Source organism: Aegilops tauschii, chromosome 5, assembly GCF_002575655.3.
Source record: "Aegilops tauschii subsp. strangulata cultivar AL8/78 chromosome 5, Aet v6.0, whole genome shotgun sequence".
Lineage (NCBI taxonomy): Eukaryota > Viridiplantae > Streptophyta > Magnoliopsida > Poales > Poaceae > Aegilops > Aegilops tauschii.
This window is the reverse complement of record NC_053039.3, coordinates 242,256,520-242,269,592: the sequence shown is the minus strand read 5'-3', so window position 1 is coordinate 242,269,592 and position 13,073 is coordinate 242,256,520. Positions and strand designations below refer to the sequence as shown.

General features: G+C 54.8%; 1 protein-coding gene across 1 annotated transcript; it reads right to left on the bottom strand.

Moving 5' to 3' along the window:
• Positions 1-11,063: 11,063 nt before the first annotated feature.
• On the bottom strand, positions 11,064-11,974 carry LOC109756333 (large ribosomal subunit protein eL13x-like). The gene is made up of 3 exons (XM_020315186.1): positions 11,927-11,974; positions 11,438-11,518; positions 11,064-11,279 (listed from the first exon to the last, which is right to left on the bottom strand). The coding sequence occupies exons 1-3, from the start codon at positions 11,972-11,974 to the stop codon at positions 11,064-11,066; spliced, it is 345 nt and encodes a 114-aa protein (XP_020170775.1).
• Between the last annotated feature and the right edge of the window lie 1,099 nt (positions 11,975-13,073).

Below are 13,073 nucleotides of genomic sequence, written 5' to 3'. Positions count from 1 at the left end.
CCGAGTCGTCAGTACAGTTGTTGTGGTCCAGCGCCCGGAAGAAGGCCGAGCCCAGCTAGTCCAGAGGCCGGTGTATTACCTAAGCGAAGTACTATCCAGCTCAAAGCAAAACTACCCGCACTACCAGAAGATGTGCTATGGGGTGTACTTCGCCGCCAAGAAGCTGAAGCCCTACTTCCAAGAGCATCCCATCACGGTCGTGTGCACCGCCCCGCTTGCCGAGATCATAGGCAGCCGGGATGCATCCGGCCGGGTGGCTAAATGGGCCATTGCGCTGGCACCCTACACAATCTTTTACCAGCCCCGCACCGCCATCAAGTCCCAAGCATTGGCCGACTTCCTCGTCGACTGGGCCGAGACCCAGTACCTACCACCGGCTCCCGACTCTACCCATTGGCGGATGCACTTCGACGGGTCCAAGATACGCACCGGCTTGGGAGCCGGCATCGTCCTCACCTCTCCCAAAGGCGACAAACTCAGATACACGCTGCAAATCCACTTCGCCGCCTCCAATAACGTGGCCGAGTACAAGGCGCTCATACACGGGCTCCGGCTAGCCAAAGAACTCGGCATACGCCGGATCCTGTGTTATGGCGACTCAGACTTGGTGGTCCAGCAGTCATCTGGCGACTGGGACGCCAAGGATGCAAACATGGCGAGCTATCGGTTCCTCGTCCAGCAGATCAGTGGGTACTTCGAAGGGTGCGAGTTCCTTCACATACCACGGGCCGACAACGACTAAGCAGATGCCCTGGCGCGGATCGGCTCCACCCGCCAGGCTATACCGACCGGCGTCTCTCTCCAGCGCCTCCTCAAGCCGTCCATCAAGCCGTCCCCAGAGTCGGATTCTATCTTCGTACCGCCTGCCACCGATGCAGCCGGATCCGACTGGAGGAACCCAACAGGCGGCACGGGGACTTCGACAACCGGCCCGGGGACTGTCGTAGTCACACCCGGCTCGGGGACTTCAGAACCCGCCCCGGGGACTGCAGCAGTCGGCCCGAGGACTGCAGCAACACAAGAAGCGGTGGCCGACTCCAATTCCACGCCACCCAACCCGCCCGCCCGAGTGATGGTGGCCGTACTGACAGTAGAAGAAGTAACAGCTCCATCATGGGCCCAGCCCATCCTCAAATTCCTAGTCAATAGAGAGCTGCCGACTGATGAGATCTCGGCAAGACTAGTGCAACGTCGAGCCGGAGCATATGCAATAATAAACAGAGAGCTTGTCAAGCGCAGCGTCACAGGAGTCTTCCAGCGCTGCGTCGAGCCAGAGAAAGGAGTGGCAATCCTCAAGGATATCCATCAAGGCGAATGCGGCCACCACGCAGCCTCAAGATCACTTGTGGCCAAAGCTTTCCGCCACGGTTTCTTTTGGCCGACTGCTTTGGAAGATGCCAAAGAGATAGTCAAGAGCTGCAAAGGATGCCAAATCTTCAGTTCCAAGCAACACCTGTTGGCTTTTGCACTCAAGACCATCCCCCTCACCCGGCCCTTTGCCGTCTGGGGGCTGGACATGGTGGGCCCATTCAAGACAGCCCGCGGTGGCTTGACACATCTGCTTGTCGCCATGGACAAATTTACCAAGTGGATCGAAGCAAAGCCGATCAAGAAGCTGAACGGGCCGACTGCCGTGACATTCATCACCGACATCACCACTCGGTACGGCGTGCCACACAGATCATCACCGACAACGGCACAAACTTTGCCAAAGGAGCACTGGCACGTTTCTGCGCGACGCAGGGTATCCGACTGGACTTAGCGTCTGTTGCCCACCCGCAGTCAAACGGCCAGGTCGAGCGAGCAAATGGACTCATCCTCTCCGGCATCAAGCCTCGACTGGTCGTACCACTGGAGCGATCGGCCGGCTGCTGGCTCGATGAATTGCCGGCTGTCCTCTGGAGTCTGCGTACTACCCCCAACAAGTCAACCGGCTTCACTCCGTTCTTCCTTGTATATGGTGCCGAGGCTGTCATCCCAACCGACATCGAGTTCGACTCGCCTCGGGTCACCATGTACACGGAGGCGGAGGCCAAGGAAGCGCGAGAAGACGGCGTCGACCTGCTGGAACAAGGCCGGCTGTTGGCACTCAGCCGGTCCGCCATCTACCAGCAGGGGTTGCGTTGTTACCACAACCGCAAGGTCAAGCCAAGATCTTTCCAAGAGGGCGACCTTGTGCTCCGGCTGATCCAGCGAAGAGCCGGCCAGCACAAGCTCTCGGCCCCTTGGGAAGGCCCTTTCGTCATCAGCAAGGCACTAGGCAACGACTCCTACTACCTGATCGACGCGCAAAAGCCAAGAGCACGCAAGAGGGATGATTCTGGCAAGGAGTCGGAGCGACCATGGAACGCGAACCTCCTGAGAAGATTTTACAGTTAAAAGCAGTACGTATCATGCTACCCTTTTGTATTAAGTACGAAACAACAGGCCCCCCGAGGAGCACTCGGGGATTGCCTTCCTTTATCTATGAATGACGAGTGCCATATTCATGAATGTATTATTACATTTGATTTTCTGTCTGGCACCGGGTTCGACTAGTCGGCCCGGGGACTGGCCGCCTTAAGTTATATTAAAGTTCTACCTGAAGTCAGACAAGTAGTGTGCCGGCTCTCGAGTCCGACTAGCAAGAGCCAAAGGCAGAAAGGATGCTCACACGAAAAACGGCTAAGGACTAACGAACTTGTATAACGAAAAGACGGCCTCCAACCACGCTTGCCGACTGTCAAAACAGCTGGCTGGCCGGCCTCCCAAACACTTCGCTATAATCCAACAAAGCTAGAGTACTTGCCCTCCCAACTGGCCAAGCACTTCTCCGGCCACAGATGCGGAGCAACTGTCCGACTGGGGAGGCGGCAACCAAGGGAGGGCGGCAAAGGAAACAGCAGAAGGATGAAAAGCAAAGAACAAGGGAAAGCCAAACGCATGCATAGTCATATTTACATATAAAGCCCCCAACAGGCCGGCAATCAACATAGTTCGAATACACCCCAGTGGGTGGAATTGTGCAAACTTAACAAAATATTGTTCCAAAAGTGATAAGACAGGAAAATAAAGATAGCAGACTAGACTAAAGGCGCGGTGTGGGAGCCGGGTTGGTCGGTGGAGACGGCGCCACCAGCTGGAGGAGTGGCCGGCTGGCGGGTCTCGTCTTGATCATCGCCGGCTGCAGGCGGTGCACCCGCGCGTGCCGTGTTGCTGGAGGCACGGTCAAGCTGAGGCTGACCGGCCGCTCCACCATCTGGCCCGGCGTCTTCACCCTCCTCCTCCTCCTCTTCGTCCTCGTCGCTGGAGTCGATCTCCTCCGCCGAGTCTTCGCCGTCCGCCGGGTTCAGCCCGAACCATTCCTCCGGCTGGGCAACACCGTTGTCGTCCACCTCAGGAGCGAAGGCGCTGGTGTCGGTGTAGTCGGCGATCGCTGAAGCCCGCCGGATGATAGCCGGCCGCGCAAGCTCCAGTTCCGTGTCGGCCTGCTGCCGCCAGGTGGCCAGCTGGTCCAGACTCAGCCCGGGATACCAGGCCTTGACGAACTCCAGCGCCCGCCTGGCGCCGGACCGAGCCGCCGAAGCCTTCCAGGCCTCGGAGCGGCCGACCGCCACCTCCAGCCAGTCGGCAGTCCGACTGGGGGTGCGGGGAATCACTTCACCAGGCCAGAGAGCGGCCAACACCTGCGCCCCGACACGTTGAAGCCGGCGGAGCAGGCGATGAGCCGGCTGGAGGCGGGCCTGGATCGCCAAGAGCTGCTCCTCCAGCGACCGGTGAGCGCTTGGCGCGATCTCAGCGCCAGCCTGCCTCTGTGCCTCACGGCGGGCCTCGATGATCTGGTTGGCGGCGGTAGAGTAGCCAGGGAAGTACTCTGCGCAAGAAAGAAAGAGAAAGAGGAGAAAAACACCAAGTCAGAAAACGAGCCAAAACGGCAAGCGGCAAGCAAGGACGAAGAAGAAGGCGGCTTACCGTCAACCAAATCTTCGATCTGGCCATAGCCGTTGATCAGCATCTGCTTCGCTTCGGCCCAGCTAGCCGCCTCTGTCTCATACTCGGCTTGGAGGGCGGCCTCGCTGTCCTGCACCGCCTTCAGGGCCGCCTTGTGGCTCTCCTCCTGGTCGGCCAACCTCTTGGCCAGGCGGTCACGCTCCTGCGCCAAGGCGGCAAACTCGGCCTCCTTAGCACGAAGGGCGGCCTGAGACCCTCCCAGCTGCTCCCTTAAACTGGCGTTGGCCGCTGCAGGGATGGCAGAGTAAAAGAAGCAATAAGAAGAAGTCGTCAAGGAAGATCCGACCCGACTGCTCAGCAGTCGGCCCGAATCTCGGGGACTACACCCAGTGGGTGCGCTGACGCTCACCCACGTGAGATAAAAGACGAAGCACTTACCCCGACTCTCAGATAGGTCAGCAGTCTTCTGGGTCAGCTCCTGAGCCTGGGAGTTGAAGGCAGCCGCGCGGAGGTTGTGGTAGTCCTGCAAGTCAGGCAAAAGAGCGAAATGAGAACAAGAATAGCAAAACAAGGTCCGCTAGAAAGTTCCAAGCCGCCTGCTCAGCAGCCGACTCGGAACTCGGGGACTACACCCAGTGGGTGCGCTGACGTGCCCCCACGGAAGAAACCAAGATCAAAAAAGCAAAGACAAGAAGACTAACCCGGATGGCCGCCCGCGTCGCAAGGAACTCGTCGTTGTACTTCCTTAGCGCCGTAGCCTGGGCTTGGAGCCGGGTCCGGACGTCCTGCGCGGCCACGTTCATCACGGCCGTCCCTCCGCCCGGCGTCCACCCCGAGCTGGCGCTGGCCGCCTCCATATCCTGGGTCGACGAGCTGGAGCCCGCGGCCGGCTGCGGCTCCGATGCAGCCTTCTGCGGCTCTGATGCGGCCTTCCCCGCGCGCTGGCGCGACGGCGTCCGGACCACCAGATCAGTCCTCGCGGCCGGCTCGCCCGCGGCCGATTGCACAGGCGGCAGGTTAGGCCGGCCGCCTTGAGTCACCCCAGTCGGCGAGGCCGGTGCCGCCACCCTCTCCAGGACGACGACGTCGTCCTCCCTCTCCAGCCCCGGCTGGTCACCGCCGGCTTCTTCGGGCGAGGGCTCTAGGGCCCCAGGCGCCGCGACGCGCAGTGGGGTGACCAGCAAGGCCCCCTCCGCCATCGCCGCAGCCACAGCCTCCGCTTGGGCCTTGGCCGCGGCGTCGGTGCGCGCCTTCGCCGCCTCCTCCTCCTGCGCCGCCTTGGCGGCGGCCGCCCTCAATGCCTCCGCCTCTCGCTCCTCCTGCGCGCTCCGCTCCGTCGCCGCCTGAAGATCGGCATGGGGGTCCACGCGGCGAGTGGTGCTCCCGGATCCTCCCAGCGACCCAACGACGGAGGTGGCAGCAACCAGCTCGAGCGACAATGGAGCCCTGGTTTTTTGAGAAAGGAAAAGGATTCAGGAACTACCAGAGAAAAGAAGAAAGAATACATGAAGGAGTATATACTTACGCCGACACCGTCTGCGGCTGCTTCATCGCCTTGCAGAAGCGGGCCGCCTTCGCGGCCGCCTCTTCCCGCCTGGTCGCCGCTGCCCCGCCCCTGGGCTTCTTCGGCCGACTGCCGAACAAGCCCGGCGCGGCACGACGCTTTTTCCCGCCGCCCCGAGCAGGCGGCGCGGCGGAGGAACCCGCGCCGTGGCCAGGCGCCGGCTGGCGGCGTGGGACGACTTCCGCCTCGTCGTCGTCCGGCCAGTCGTCAAAGCTGACTCCAAGCCCGGAGCCGCCTGCCTCGCCGCCGGCTTGGCCACCGCCCGCCTCGGTGTTGTCATCCATGGCGGCCGCCCCCAAGTCGGGGTCCTCCAGATCGTGCTCCGTCCGATCGGGGACGAATCGGCGCTCCGCGTCTGACCCGCCTGCAGGCCGAAGAAGAGGGCTCTGTCGAGACAAGCCGACTAGTCAGAGTCTGCCAATAGGAACTCGGCGACAAAACTGAGAGAAAGGGAAAAAGAGAACATACCGTGGGTGGCGGGTGAGCTCGGCAATATGGCTCCTTGCCAAATTGCCACTCTGCGGAGAGCTTGCAGTTCGCAAGGTAGTTCACCATGTGGGCCACTTCGTCGTGCGGCATGTCTTTGGTGCACATCCGACTCGGATCAAGCTGGTCGTTCATCTGACAGATCAGATGAGGGCGGCTCTGGAGCGGAAGCACCCGGCGTGTGACGAAGGCGGCCAGCAGGTCGGGCCCAGATAGGCCCTCCGACTGGATCATCACCCGCAGTCGGGCGACAGCCGCGGCTCCAGCCGGCGTCAGCGTCACGGCCCGATAGGACCATTGGGGCCGCCTACCCGCCGGCGGGCCGGCTTCGTAAGCCGGCAAATTGACGTAGTCGCCTTGCGGGGCGACGCTCTTCAGATAGAAGTATGACTTCTGCCAGAGCTTCACCGACTAGATCAGCGTGATGACGGGGAAGGGGTTGTCGGCTGTCACCCTCCGCATCGCGATGAAGGCGCCACTCTGAGCCGGCACGCCCTGCATACGCGTGCCCAGCTTGGACTGGAAGAACTCCCCCCAGAGCTTGAGGGTGGGGAGGACACCGAGGTAGCCTTCGCACAATGTGACGAAGGCAGACAGCAGCACCACCGTGTTCGGGGTGAGGTAGTGCGGCTGGAGTTGGTAGAATTCAAGAAAAGAGCGGAAGAAGGCGCTCGCCGGCAAGCCGATGCCGCGCAAGAAATGCGAGCGGAAGACCACCCGCTCGCCTTCCTCCGGCTCCGGCGTGATCTCCTTCTCCGGCGCGAGACGGACCCGCACCTTGTCCGCGCCGGGCAGCCGCCGCGTCCTGCGGAGGAACTCGACGTGGTCCTCGTGAACGTTGGAGCCATCCCAGTCCCCGCCGTACTGCATCGCGGCGTGAGGCCGGCGAGAATGGGTGCGGCGGCGGGAAAAGAGTGGTGGAACGGTGCGGCGGCGAGACGCTGCTGTAAGGGAGAGCAGAAGGAAGAAGATGGCGGAGAGGAGAGGGGCGTGCGAGCGCCTGCCGCTTCCCCTCCCCTCCCTACTTATAGCCTCGTGCGGCGAAGCCGAGGAGGCGAGACGTGGGGTGGGACGTGGGATTAACTGCACCCACTCCCCCCACGTCCCGCGATTGCTGCGCCCTAAAGGCGTGCCGAAACCGCCGCAGGAAGACATGCGGGCGGCTTTGGGCCGCAGAGAATCCGCGCCTGGGCTCGGGCGTAGGAGTGGTGGGCCCCCGACCTGCGGCGACGTCTCGTCGCGCGCGTGGGCTGGCAGGCTTTTTAGCCACGGGATGCCACGTGGTTCGCAGGCGGCGAGTGGCCAGCCCGTAGCCCGGCGCGCGAGCCAGCAGACTCCCGCCCTCCGACTTCAAAAAATTTCGCCAAGACGGCGCGCCCAACCGGAGCCGGCTCCCAGCTGCCGGCTTATCAAGATAGGAAGCTGACCGAACTTCTCGACTTCCACCCAACCTCGAAGCCCAATCAGCTTCGGGGACTACTGTCGGAGTAAATGGCCACGGGTAGCCTAACCGACTCCCCCTGGCTCCTCAAAAAATTATCAGGTCATTCAAGCCTTCAAGCACACAAAGCATAGGGCCGCCTTCCCCCGGCCGGCTATCCCCACGGCCGACTCCAGGAAGCCGGCTCCAAAAGGACCGACTCCCGAAGCCGGCTCCAAAAGGACTGACTCCCGGAAGCCGGCCATGAAGAACGCCGAATCCCAGAAGCCGGCCAAGACCGCACCCACCAAGACTGTGTCCACATAACGGTGATAAGACGGGGCGTGGTCATAGTACGGCTCACTACCCCCGAATCCTGAAGCAGGCATGGCCACAGGACGTCGTACGGGTCAGCCATCTCCCGTCCGGCGCGGCACTGTAGCCATGTTGGCCTCAACGTCATCCACGACAGACGCCGGTACGGCCCGCGGGCGGCGGGCCCCTTTAGCCAGAGAGACGCTCGAAGGCGGCCCGGCCTCCCCTAGTCGGCCAGGGGCGTAGCCGGCCCCCAAGAGCCGGCTACCTCCCTCCCTCGAAACATGTGCCTCGTTAAGGAGACAAGACGAGGTAAGGCTACAGTGAGAGCCCGCAAGGCGGCTACGCTGTAGCCATGCTTACCTCGACAAAGCCCTCGTCATCAGGGGCGAGGCAATAGTAACCCGCCTTCGACAAGACCCCCAAGCGGTGGGGCCGGCCTATCGACCAAGAAGCCGGCAGCCGGCGGGACCCACCAGTCGGCGGGCCCCAATGGCCGGCGGAGAAGTCGGCGAACACAGACACTGATGGCTGGGACCCACGCCCAGCCGGATTACTATTGTACCCCTGGGGGGTAGGCCTATATAAACCCCCCGGGGCACCCATGCAAAGGGTTGGTCTCATAGAATTACACACACCACATAGAGAGAAAAGGAGAGCCAGCCCTGCCCTTCTTCTCCCTCTAACCCGACAGCTCCAGGAGCGTTTGTAGCTACTCATTTTGGTCTAGTGATCATGCGGAGACCCCGCAGAGCAGGACTAGGGGTGTTATCTCCACGGAGAGCCCCGAACCTGGGTAATATTCGCCGGCGTGCATGTCTTCGCCTCTTCCCGTTTCCAGGCACCGGCGATGTCTTATTGGCTCCCACAATGATAAGGCACCCGTTGGCATATGTCGCACCTACCACCCGACAACGGTGGTACTTGAACTTGACGTGAACGGTCACTTTGATGCTGGAACTTGCGGTATACTCCCTCCGTTCTTTTTTAGTTTGCGTATAAATTAGCGCATGCATACCATGCAATCCATCCGGTGGGTTATTTTGGACTGTTTTACCCCTGCATGCAACGAGCTGGAAAGATGTATGGCTATTAATACGCATGTAGCCATTGGCTCCTTTTCCTCTATTCGCGCATCAGTCTTCTCGGATTCTGCGCGCATGCTTCCCCTGCCTCCTCTATGCATGCATGCGTTTGGACTGTAATTACTACTCCCTCCGTTCCAAAATACTTGACTTCCATTTGTCCAAAATGAATGTACCTATATACTAAAACATGTTTAGATACATCTAGATTTTGACAAATGGAAGGCATGTATTATGGAACGGAGGGAGTATCCGGCTGCATGCACTGCTCTTAATTAGGGGTAAACTTGGAAACAGGTGCTAAAAAAGTGGATCACGCAGAGCATTTAGGGTAAAACAGAAAAATCTTAGACGCAGACTATTGAGGACCGGAGGGAGTACATCGAACTGGCGTAATAACTTGGCTCCGGCGTGCAAATACGGTGAAATCTCAGTTGTGTACGCCCGACCCACTGACTAGGCGCGCCAACATGGCATGGTCCTGCCGTTAGGATGGCAAAGAGAGGGAGCGTGGCCAGTTTTTTCTAAACCCCCTCGAGCTTTTTTCTCATAAAAAGGCCTTATTTACGTTGGAAAGGTGGCATTTCAATTTGTTTACGACTCTATTGCCAATGGATCCCGTGTGTGCATACTAAAATTAACATGAAAAAAAGGCTTGGTTTCTCGAGTGCGTGACCCTTGGTTAGGTCACAGTTGGTCCTGGCTGCTATACCATTCACTTATTAACAACTTCACATGGATAGTCCTTTTTTTTAGAAACACTTCAACACGGATAGTTAGGTTAATGTAGTCGAATAGAGGCGCTCGTGGGGCTGAAATGGGTTGCCGTCAGTGCGGCCCATTTGCTCCTGTTTGTTTTATTTAGATATTTGTAGGTATGTAAATTCTAATCTCAATGATAAAAATAATGTTTAAACTTTCATGAAGTATAAATACTATTATACATACAAACAAAATAAATTAATTTTCTAAACTGTTCACATATAATTTTAAAAATATACATATATATGTAAAATAATATTTGTGAAATTATAAAAATATTGTATAATAAGCAAAAAACAAATATTTTTAGCATTACAATTCATAAATGTTATTTTAATTCCACAAACATTACAATAATCATACGCATATTTGTATAATTCAATGTTTGTATAATTAAAAATAGGTAGTTTAAGATTTAAAATGTTAATACGAATATTCAGTCATGCTAATATTTAAATTAGATAATTGTTTTGAATATAAGTCAAAGGTGAATATTCATAAATATTTAGTAAATGTTTATATTCATCAGTTTGAATAATTTAAATATAGCTGCAACTCTATACTTTTTATATTCATTAAACATTTTAAGAGCCCGCATTTACTAAACAGTTTATATAATACATGTTTGTTTAAAAACTTTTATGTACTAATCATCGTTTGTGTGTATACTATTTATCACACATAAATGTTTTGAACTTTATTTTTATTACTTATGTTTTACAATTATTTCAAAAAGAACTAGCGCGTATAAAATGGGCCGCACTATCTGCAGCCAATTTAAGCCCCACATGCATCATCTTTGTACTACTTTTCTTTTTCCAAATGCCCTTATATACTACATTAACGACTGTTATACTTGTTGAACATCCGGGAGCAGAAGTTGCCGTGGCTGTGAGGGTGTGCGTCCTAGCAGTAGTTGGGGTGTTCAAATGTAGAGGCCTAAGCTTTTTCTTTTAGTTTTCACGTCAACACCTACTTGTCATACAACAAAAAGAAAAAAAACATCTACCAAGTCAGCGTGGCCAAAAAAACAGGCCACACGCTTCAAGTAGCTGACAGCGGGCCCCATGCATACTAGCACGCCAAGTCAGCGTTGATTTCCTATCCATACATGATTAGGACCGTATTTGCTCAACCGAGCCAAGTTATTGTACCAGTTCAATGTATACCACAAGTTCTAGCACTAAAGTGATCGTTTATGCCAAGTTCAAGCACCACCGGTGTAATTGACTCTTATATCAAACATCCATAGTTATAAAATAATGCAACCTATATTATTCTAGAAAATATGAAAATGTCATCTATAAAATGAATAAATATATTATCTAAGATGATAAGTACATCATTTTGCAAAATATTCCCGGGATAACAACTTAATTATTTGAACTACATTGTTTGACAATTTGCACATAAATGAAGAGCTGATTTGAACAGTGGGCAGAAAGGCCTATTTAGAAATCAAACAAGGTATCCGAGGCTTCAAGCTATCATAAATATCCCATCACTTCTTCTCCTCTTTCTCCATGCGGGTAGCCATCTTCATCCAAGCTCCTAACTGGTGCCAGTTCATCCTCTCAACACGGAGCTTGTCGTATACCTTGTACGCATTCACGTCATCTATAGCCTTCACAACTTCAACGAAGTGCTTCTTGCCACCGTGAGAGTCGTCCTGGACCTGGATGGTCCTAGAAAGCTCATCTGGAGTAGAATCACCAGCCTTGGAACAAGAGAGCAGTTAAGGAGGTGCAAACATATGAACATATAAAATACAAAGAGAAAAAGAAACAGGCACCATACGTTGTACTTGCGAGCACAACTTGGGAAGATAACAAGATTGGTCTTGTATCTTGAGCCTCTAGACATTAGACTGCATACCCCCTCAAGTGACATGTTCTTGCGGCGCTGGTCCAAAGAAATGCCCACGGTCAGAACAAGCTTCTTTAAGATGTTCGCTGCCTGCACTTAGAAGTTTATAAACATCGGCAGATTATAAAATAAAGTTCTATAATAACACCAGTTCCACAACAGATAAACCCATCTAGCACATGAACTTAAACTCATGCATCATGCATTATTTGTAGATGGGGGAACAAATAGAAGTTACAAAGACAACAGAAGTTTCATTAATGCAAAAAACTTTTCTGTAAATAACAAAAGTAGGTATGCCAAAAGTAGATGCAATGTTAGAACCATGGAATTTACATTCTTACAGAGCACATTTAAAATTTTCCATGTCCAGTTAAAACCAATTATGGTATTTGATGATGTTACATCACTCTATGTCTCTTCAAAGATGGAGGAACAAGAATCAAGAAACGAATAATCACCTTGAGCTTCTGAAGGGCTATATGCGTGTGGCTATACTTGTTCTGGAGGTGCACTTGACCAGGTGTCTAGGGAGCCAGCGGCCATTGCTGAAATGTTAGGTCTGTAAACCAGGCACACGCTTAGGTTGTTATCCATCTGCAAGAAGAAGATGAGTTGGGCTGTTATATTTCCTGATATTTTCTAAACCTGAATTGATAGCGGAGTTGTCTATAGCACTAAAAATTGGCACAATTGAAGGGAAACTGTGACGTAGTTCTGGATAGAAACATATGATGGGACAAGGTTAGTAAAATCTGTTGGGGAACACAGTAATTTCAAAAAAATCCTACGCACACGCAAGATCATGGTGGTGCATAGCAACGAGAGGGGAGAGTGTTGTCCACGTACCCTCGTAGACCGTAAGCGGAAGCGTTATGACAACGCGGTTGATGTAGTCGTACGTCTTCACGATCCAACCGATCGTAGTACCGAAAGTACGGCACCTCCGCGATCTGCACACGTTCGACTCGATGACGTCCCACGAACTCTCGATCCAGCTGAGTGTCGAGGGAGAGCTTCGCCAGCACGACGGCGTGATGACGGTGATGATGAAGCTACCGGCGCAGGGCTTCGCCTAAGCACTGCAATGATATGACCGAGGTGGATTATGGTGGAGGGGGGCACCGCACACGGCTAAGACAATGTCTGTTGTTGTGTTCTAGGGTGCCCCCCTGCCCCCGTATATAACGGAGCAAGGGGGAAGGCCGGTCGGCCCTTGGGGCGCACCAAGGAGGGGAGGAGTCCTCCTCCTAGTAGGAGTAGGACTCCCCCTTTCCTAGTCCAACTAGGAGGAGGAAGGGGGAAGGAAGGAGAGGAAGAGAGGGAGGGAAAGAGGGGGCGCCGCCCCCCTCCTTGTCCAATTCGGACTCCTCAAGGGGGGGGGCAGCCCTATGGCCCCCTCCCCTCTCTCTCACAAGGCCCATGTTGGCCCATTAGTTCCCCCGGGGGTTCCGATAACCCCCCGGCACTCCGATAATTATCCGGTGAACCCCGGAACTCATCCGGTATCCGAATATAGTCATCCAATATATCAATCTTTACGTCTTGACCATTTCGAGACTCCTCGTCATGTCTGTGATCACATCCGGGACTCTGAACTATATTCGGTACATCAAAACACATAAACTCATAATACTGATCGTCA